Consider the following 8914-nt stretch of genomic DNA (forward strand, 5'->3'; position numbering starts at 1 on the left):
AAAAAGACAATTTTAGATCAATTTCCAATACAACCGATATATAAATATTTATCTACAAAAGCTTCCGTCAATCAAACTAACTAACGAAGATGACAGAAAAAACATAATTGTAGCAATTTAAACAATTAAAAAATCTGATTGAACTTTTTTAATAATTAAGAGACTCAATTAAATTTTTAATTACAATTAAGAAATCAATTATATAATTAAGCCTAACAAAAATTCAGATGGTTCAAGTTATAGGTATGAAGTTGATGTTATTCCTTATATTAAGATTTATAAGATGAGTACACACGAAAAATAACTTCTCAGTAACAGGATAACTCTTTTCTACAACAGCAAGCGGCTCTATCCAATCCTACAAAGAATTATTGCGTCTCTATACAGTAACTACTACGATACAAGAGTAAATGAATGCTTTGCAGCACCAAATGGCCGAAACATGGAAGTGGATTTAGGCAACATTCTTCTGGTTTAGAGGAACCAGCAATCGATTCCATGACCACAGGCAAAGACAAAAAAAAGGTTCAGGAAGCTATACACATAGTAAATTCTTTGATGGTTAATTTGTCAAAATATCTTATCTACAGTTAACATTTGTCTCTCACGTGGTGAGACTTAGCAGCTATGCGTGCTGTTGAACCGACAAAAACTCAGGATCCTTAATCTTCCCTTCATACCTTATCCATTGCACTGTTTCATGATACATGGGAAAGAACCGCATCCGAATTGCTGCGTGTGAGAAGTATGGTATAAGGGTGGAGATCACCACAAAGAGTGTCACAATCCAATAGGAAGGGGATGGAGCAAGAGCTTCAATGAAGACTTTGTAAGCATTTGTGGAAAAGTGTGGGGGCATTGCTCCATATACCACGAGAAAAAGATACCACAAAAGAATGGAACCCCAGATGAAAAAATGTTGGATCATGGTGAAGTAACTTACAGCTAGTGCCATTTGCAGGTTTACAACCCAAACTACACAAGTATACATTGCTGCTCCCAGTATATCCTTTCCAGCAGTTCTCCCCTCCACATCAAAGGCCTGGAGCTCCATCGCTTTTGTGCAGAAGAAGAAAATTATTAAGGCACTGATAAATCCATTAAGCATCCAGCTGAGTATTCGACGCCAACTGAAAAGAACATTCTGTACTCCTTCTTGATATAACAAAGGAAACTGCCACATTAACAATGAATCATCATCAGAGAAGCAAACAAAGGAACCCCATGTCAATCAAATCAATGCTTCTGTATTTTTCTTCAGATACAACCAAGGGGGATCTACCGCTTTAATATATGTGACAGCTGTGTTTCAAAAACTATGGCCACCCTTAGAACTGACTTAGATATTAATCCAATCAAAATCAATTAAATTTAGTAAATATAAATTGGACTCATTCATTCAGTGGAAAGTCAAAGTAGCTTCATGATGAATTATAGCAGATAAAGTACTAAGCCGTGACTGTTAGGCACAATATAGGTTTTATTAAAGTACAAGTATGGTGTACAACTTGCTGTGTTGACTTCCATGTATATTATATTTAGTGGATAATAGTGTAATACATCATTTATTCGTCTCAGCAAGTAGTCTTAGTATTCAATTTGAACCAATGCTCCATGCAGCAAAACAAACTACCAGAAGTTCATTAACTAGCCAATGCTCAACTATAACCAACAGTGTCCAGATGAGCTTCTTAAGTGATCAAAATGACCAAAGCCAAAATCAATGAGGCCTGAAGCTAGGTAGGTATCTTGCAATCATGAGTACTACGCAGATTTTTAATGTATTTATTTTATTTTGCTTTTCTATGTGCAATCGATTTAATGACAGCAATAGTGAATTTTCATTTCACACCCACCAGCAAAGATGACCCTCACATATCAGATGGCTAGAAGAAACTGACCTTCAGGCAGTACCGAGCGGATACATCCTGATCAAATACCCCAAGTGCAATCACAGGAAGTGACGAAAAGAAAACATTATAGAGAGACAAAAACCAGTCGTTGTATGCAGCTTGTCCAGAGAATGATGCATACACCTCATATAAGAATAGAGTAAAACCAAATGTGATATTCTTGTAGAAAAAATAGCATATCTGCCAATGAAAAAATTAATTGAATGTCAGAGCTTTACTATATATTTTAGAACAACTCTACAATGTTTAAATCTAATCTAATTGTAAGCATGGTAAATACCATAGATGAGATCCTCCGGTAACACCAATGTCCATGCACCAGAAGTAACCGTTCCAAATACCGGAATTGTGCAATTGCAATATCACTAGACATAACTGCCTGGGGGATTGGGAGAATAAGACAGAAAATATTGTTTAGAAAATCACAAGCACAAGTTAAAATCAATAAAAAACGAAAGAATATTTTGTGAATTTTCCCATTACCTGCATTCCTTCAACACCACTTATACCAACCCCTATATCTGCTTCTTGAAGCATTCCCACATCGTTAGCTCCATCACCAATAGCTAATGTTGTTTTCCTGGCTCCAGATTTGACCAATCTAGTGACCTTTAAGAGAGGAACAAGAAAAATCATTACTGAAAGCTTAGCTAACCAGAATCATTATCACAATTAGAATATTATATACAAAGAACCGATCGAAAAAGTACCATTGCCTTCTGCTTTGGTGATGAGCGACAGCAAATAACAGATGCACAGCGAATCGCAAGCTCCAGAAACATGTTCTTCATATTATCTTCTAATGCATAAGCAAGTGATTTTCCATCAATAATCAGAGCAAAGGCCTGATGAGAGCTCCCTCTGTATGCAGTGAGTTGTGCAGCACCATCAGATATCTGAAGGAGTACACTTTGCCTTGATGCCTAAAAGATGAATCAGCATATATAATATGAACAAATTTTCAAATCTACGACATCAGTACTAAGACACTAATCCGCCAGCAATCACAAATTCAAATGATGCTAAGGCATGTTTTAATGTGAAAAAATAAATGGAAAGAAACTGATGGAAAATTTGTAACAGCTTAGAGCTTAAATGTACCAATCAATATCATACAACTCAAAGTACACATGCATGCATTGCATTTCTAATATCCTCTGAAATAGTAAAGAGAAATGCTATGCTAATGCAGGTACTGAAATTTCTAATATCGCATTCTCAATCTGTTTTGTTCAAAAAAATAGAATAAAATATAAGTTCAAATGGCCAGCAATATAAACTATAAAGCAGATTAAGCTGACTTCTCAACTACGCGTAAGAGGATGTCACTGGAATATTGCAATATTGAAGAAAAACAAACTATTAGCATGCTTGCTAAAACATTTTACTAGAAATGCAAGCTAAATCATGATAGATGAAAACAAGACTAAGGTCTCAAGTTTACTTTACCTTTGCAATAGCCATCTTGTCTCCATCCTTCTCTAGTGCTTGAATTTCTGGACTATCCAAATGAATTATAATCTGCTTCATTCCTTGTCTAAGCAAACTACAAGCAAAACTGCAACGGAATATTTATGTCAGATAGCATGGAATAATATCCATAGTAAAAAAGGCATTATCAGAATATAATACCCAATATTGATTGCAGTCTCCATTTTATCCCCTGTCAAAACCCAAATTTTAATTCCTGCTCGGGCAAGCTTGTCAATGCATTCAGGAACCTAGCAAACAACACGAGAGGCATCACTTCCAGTCCTGCTCCAATGAATAAATCTCTATAAGTAAAACTTGTAAATTTATTCTAACTCACCCCATCTTGGAGCTTGTCCTCTACAGCAGTGGCACCAAGAAGAATTAGGTTCTTCTCAATCTTTTCCGATACTTCCTCAATCAGTATATCCTGATCAGCACTAACTAAATTCTTTGCCATAGAGAATTTATTATCAAACTCCTTGTATTCTTCTGCATCAAGTTCACGATAGGCTAGTATAAGGGTTCGTAGACCTGCATCAGCATACTCATGCACATGCTCCATGGTTTTCTCTTCAAACTCCCTCCCATTCTTGGCAAGCCTTTCAAACATGATGCTGCATGAAAGTATCACTCAATAGGGTGAAACACACAATAAATGTTGTAAATCAAAACCATTTGAGGTTACAAGCAAGTTTATCACAAACCTGTCTGCACCTTTGCAGAGAAGCAAAATTTTCCCTTCTTCATCTTCCACTATCACTGACATTCGCTTCCTTGAGCTATTGAATTCTAAACAATTGAGAAGCTTGTACTTCCTGCTAAAAGAAACTAGTTACTGAATATCTGTATCATTGACATGCAGAGAGAAATCCTGAAATGTAGTAGCTATAAACAATAACCAAGTTGGGTATACCTCATTTAGAAATATTAGCATTAGGTTGCATGAATAAAGTGAAGACAACAATATTAAATAGTAGAAAATCATGCATAAAAAATATGATGTGGACACAATTTAAATGGGTTTTTTTTTCATATTATGTATTTAAAAACAATATAAAGACTTTGGGAAAAACAGGTGCAAGAGAAAAGTACGAAGTCGCCTATTTTATGAGCTGCTACTGTAAACTGATCACGTGCAGATGACTAGACCAATACAGCTCTTTTTATTGAAAAGTACTTACTGTCATCAGATGACAGTTATAATAAAATTTCATGTGCCCTTCTTAAAGAGCATCCATCCTAAAGCTTTGCATATACTTACACAATGAAAAATGTAGCTGAATAGAAGTCAAATTCAAGAATTACTAAATAAACAAAACAATTGATAGCTTGAAACAACTGACCTTTCAACTTTCTTGCGAGAAACTGGATCCAACTCATATGTCAATAAACTAGTCTGATCCCTTTTGTAAAATTCAAAACCAAGTTCTCTTGCTGCAATCACAAATGCTGCTTCATCTGGGGATTCAGCCTCATATGAGACATTACCTGTCTCTTCATCCACTTCTGGTATGGCTGTATGACAGACCACCAATAGGTGAAAAAACTTCTGGATAACATCTGCATGAGGCTCATTAACCCAATTTCCATTTGTTATTCTTTCATCAGCAAAGTTAAAACCTTTAATGAGTGCCCTTTTATCTAGCGAACCCCTAATGTTATCTGCTTCTGATTCAATATCATGCTCATGAATTGATGGTGAACCTTTTCTTCTATCCATGGCCTTCTCAACCTCTGTAGCACCACGGCCATAAGCTACCCCAGCAATTGAACATTTAATGAACTCCATTGAGTTGCAGGTAAGAGTTCCAGTCTTATCAGAAAGTATTGTATCAACTTGGCCAAGCTCCTCATTCAAGTTTGAAGTACGAGCTCGAGCTGGTTTGTCTGCTTCCCTGTAGTACATATGGATATCTTGATTGATGAAAATGCTCTGAAGGACTTTGACAATTTCTATTGACACATACAAAGAGATGGGAATAAAAAACCCATATAACATTAAGGCTGTCAAACAATGAAATAAAGCAGCAGCAGCTGGTCTTTTTGGATCAAAGAAAACAGTAGAATCATCTGGTGTTAAATACCATCTTTTCATCAACCCATTTTGAAAGTCATCTTTAGTTGCAATGCCAAAGAAAATAGATCCAACAAATGCCATTAGGAATAAAATGCAAAACAAGAAATAGATGACTCTGTCCATCTTCTTTTCAATTCTGCTTCTTTTTGAAGGTGGGTCAGTAGAATTTTGAATAACCTTAGTGTCATGACCAGTGAAAATGACAGCTCCAAAAATATAGTCTGTATTACGAAGTTTAGAGTCGCGGAGAAGAAGTTGCTGAGGAGAAAGGGCATTATTTTTCTCTTCAAAGTCCATGCTCCCAACAAATGAGTACAAATTTGCATTTGGATCTTCACATTTCACTGTAGCTTTAAAATTTAGGAAATGGAGATCCTCCTGTAAGGAAGAAGTTACCTCTAACCCTTGTTTTAACTTTAAATTTGTCTCCCCATCCAAGTTCATGGTCTCAACATAGCAAACTGCATCGTCATAACTGGATGATAGTAACAGGAGGTCAGCTGGGAAGAATTCATCCTTCTCAACCTTCACTATATTCCCCACCCTCACATTCTTCCATGCAGTATATTCAAAAATACCATCAGCTTTATGCACTTTAACTCTTCTATTGTTCACCTCAATATCCTGCAGAAGTATTCAACTAGAAAAATTATATACACTGACGCCATTGCTTGTCACAAAAATCAACCTTTATCTTCCCTTTCCTCCTCTTTTTGGTTATCATATATTCAGCACTAAACTATTGTTACTTTAGAACTTTGGTATATTATTTTAATTCCATGCAAATATCAGAGTAAAAAATAATAAATTTTAGGGGGGGAAAAAAGGAAATTGACAGAGATAAACATTGTTGTAGCACTAACAAAATTTAACATCCCTCCCTACCATTTTTGGACATTTTGGTTTCCAACCATATGGGCATGTAGATCAAATTATCAACAATCTTCTAGTCTGGTAACAAAGTCAAGTTGTAGTGGGACATATTATTTTGCAATATGCAAGTAACACATCATACAATACAGTTCAATGTTGGAACCGTTGATTAAAAATAACACTTTAGATTTTATATAATTCAAGAAAAGACACTAAGGGTTGATTTGAACAGACCTCAAATATTTTATGAGGGTTATTAACTTTTTATCACTTGTAGTTTAAACTTAGAGGATTGAAAATCCTTTAGCAAAAACTATAAATGTGTACGAACAAACAACTTAGCAACTGCATTCCATCCCTTCCAAATATTACCAAGAAACTAAACAGAAGAGAAAAACAGTTAAGAAAAATGACATTATAAGAAGAAACTCAAAACAGAACAAATAGGTAAGCAGAATATAGCACCTGTTTTTTCCGGCACAAGTCTTCAATACCTTCTTTCACCATGGTTGCCCCAATAACAATAATCAGTGGAAGGATAGCACTGACAGCAGTGTATGGAGCAAGTTTTGTGAAGGCCAAGGTGCCAGTGACCAAAAAATAGAAGTTTGCCGCTCTCCTAAACTGTTCAAACAAAGATTTGGGAAAGAAAGTGGCAAGAGTATATTTTGTTGATCTGACTGAATTGTCTGCAAAATTCTTAACACCGTCCTCAACAAAGCTATCTGGCTCGTTGCAGAACACCACTCTGGAATAACCTTTTCCTCCAATCTGTGAATGATGATCTCCCTCAAAAGATGCCTTGCAGCATGCAAATGAGTAGATCTTGCTTAAGCGCAGCTTCCTCCTCCTGCCACCACTCATTCTTTATATCCTTTTATCCCACTGATAAACAAAATTTAACACAACATCAAGACACAGAAGTAACCCTTTACTGCCACTGCTAAAACTAGGATTCAAAATGGCAACTTTTCCCAACCCCAAATCTCAAAGCAGGCTCAACTCACTAGAACACTTTCTACATAATACTAAACTCACGGCATCTTCAAAAACAACCACCATTAACTACTGCACAAATACCCCGAAACTTGGTAATTCATGACACAAGTACCAAGTAAAACTTAAATAACAAATAAAGCAAGAAACGGATACTAAACCCCAGAAAGGTTCCCACCAGAAGAAGCTCAAAAACCCAGTAATTTAATAAGCAATGAGCAACAAAGAAACTAACCCAAATACTAATAAAATAAAATAAAACTAATAATTGAGAGTGACAATTTTTTTTTTAAAAAAAAAAGAGACAGGTAGAGGAACATGGAGAGTTATGAAGAAAATGATGACACAGGTTGAGACAAAACAAGCGATGGACACAACCCACAGCAGAACCTGGCCTGCAATCTGTACAGTGTAGTGAACAGCCAATGTGAAATCTACAACGAAAATACACTCCCAGTGAACCCAAAACACCAGATAATTATTGGTGTGGCAAAGAGAATAGCCAAGAAAAAGGAATAATAAAAAAAGAACAGCAGATTTGAACGGAGACGAAGAAGAAGTTTTGAACAGAGACTTCAATTATTAGATCTCACATTTGAACTCTGAAAGAGACAAGCATTTCCCTTTCCCAGCGTAACCATGACCAATTCAAATTGGCTTATATTTTTTTTCCAGAAACCTCAGTGCCATGTCAAAACCTTTTTTTTCTTTTCCGGATATAACAAACAAAACGCCAAAACGTTAACACAGATTTCCACGGAAAACGAACGTGCAGAAGCACACCCTCTCTCTCTCTGTCTCTGTCTCTCTCTCTCTCACTCTCTCGGGAAAGCTATGAATGAAGCTAGTGTTGTGTTTGTTGTGTCAATGATGGTGAACTGGGTGAGTAGTGGTAGAAGTGTCTCTTTCGCTCACTCTCATTTCTCGTTATACTTCTCATAACAAACTTCATAAAAGAAAAACAAAAAAGACCTTTTTTTATAACAATAATGTGGTATCAAATCGAAATCCCGAAACCAAAGCCATAACAACGTGTGACTAAAAGACAGAAAACGGAATGGGGGCTTTCCGTTTTTATTTTAAATTCTCTGTTTAAGCGAAAATTGACTTACCTAATTAAGCACAAACCGGTGTGATTTTTATTTTTAATTGCAGAAGCAGACAGAGAATCTATAGAGAGAGATGTCGTGTATAATTATTATTACTGTGATGAGCTGAAAACAATGGAGACATGGAATGGAAGTGGTTTCGTTGAGTTTTTTACTTGCTAATTTTGTGTGTGTTGTTAAGTAGCATGAGATGCGCCGTCATGGCGGGCTAACGTTCTGTCATGCTATATAATGGGTTTAGAATCTTTAGATTATTAAAAGATCTATGTTTTGGTACATGATTACAAAATATTGAATCAAGAGATCAATGGGTAAAGGACTCATGAGTTCACTAATCCGATAATTTAGTGATATCGTTAAAGATAAAACAAAACAAAAATGTTTGGTAACATGTTATCTTACCTTAAGAGAGAGAAAAAAAAGATTATATTTCATAAAATTAGCTTGATAACTAAAAAGTAAGTTAATTAAAT

The 8914-nt window shown here is 35.7% G+C and overlaps 1 protein-coding gene across 2 annotated transcripts; it reads right to left on the reverse strand.

The window, feature by feature from the left end:
* Window positions 1-292: 292 nt before the first annotated feature.
* Window positions 293-8279, reverse strand: LOC114389557 (putative phospholipid-transporting ATPase 9). 2 transcript variants are annotated; one of them, XM_028350254.1, is made up of 12 exons: window positions 7926-8279; window positions 6802-7221; window positions 4730-6087; window positions 4091-4201; window positions 3724-4000; window positions 3546-3634; window positions 3363-3471; window positions 2624-2836; window positions 2397-2522; window positions 2194-2292; window positions 1902-2093; window positions 293-1174 (listed from the first exon to the last, which is right to left on the reverse strand). In XM_028350254.1, the coding sequence occupies exons 2-12, from the start codon at window positions 7198-7200 to the stop codon at window positions 626-628; spliced, it is 3522 nt and encodes a 1173-aa protein (XP_028206055.1). In that variant the 5' UTR covers window positions 7201-7221; window positions 7926-8279; the 3' UTR covers window positions 293-625. The 2 variants fall into 2 exon arrangements, with proteins under 2 accessions (XP_028206055.1, XP_028206054.1); XM_028350253.1 differs by having other exon boundaries at window positions 6802-8279.
* Window positions 8280-8914: the final 635 nt, after the last annotated feature.

The sequence above is a fragment of the Glycine soja genome, chromosome 16 (genome assembly GCF_004193775.1).
Source record: "Glycine soja cultivar W05 chromosome 16, ASM419377v2, whole genome shotgun sequence".
Lineage (NCBI taxonomy): Eukaryota > Viridiplantae > Streptophyta > Magnoliopsida > Fabales > Fabaceae > Glycine > Glycine soja.

Bases quoted from the DNA above. Each gene is read 5' to 3' on its own strand.
- LOC114389557 (XM_028350254.1), bottom strand. From the start codon at position 7,200: ATGAGTGGTGGCAGGAGGAGGAAGCTGCGCTTAAGCAAGATCTACTCA. The intron at 4,202-4,729 runs GTCAGTTGTTTC...TTCTTTTAGCAG, and splicing joins TCTCGCAAGAAAGTTGAAAG to GAAGTACAAGCTTCTCAATT. The intron at 3,635-3,723 runs GTGAGTTAGAAT...GTTGTTTGCTAG, and splicing joins AGGACAAGCTCCAAGATGGG to GTTCCTGAATGCATTGACAA.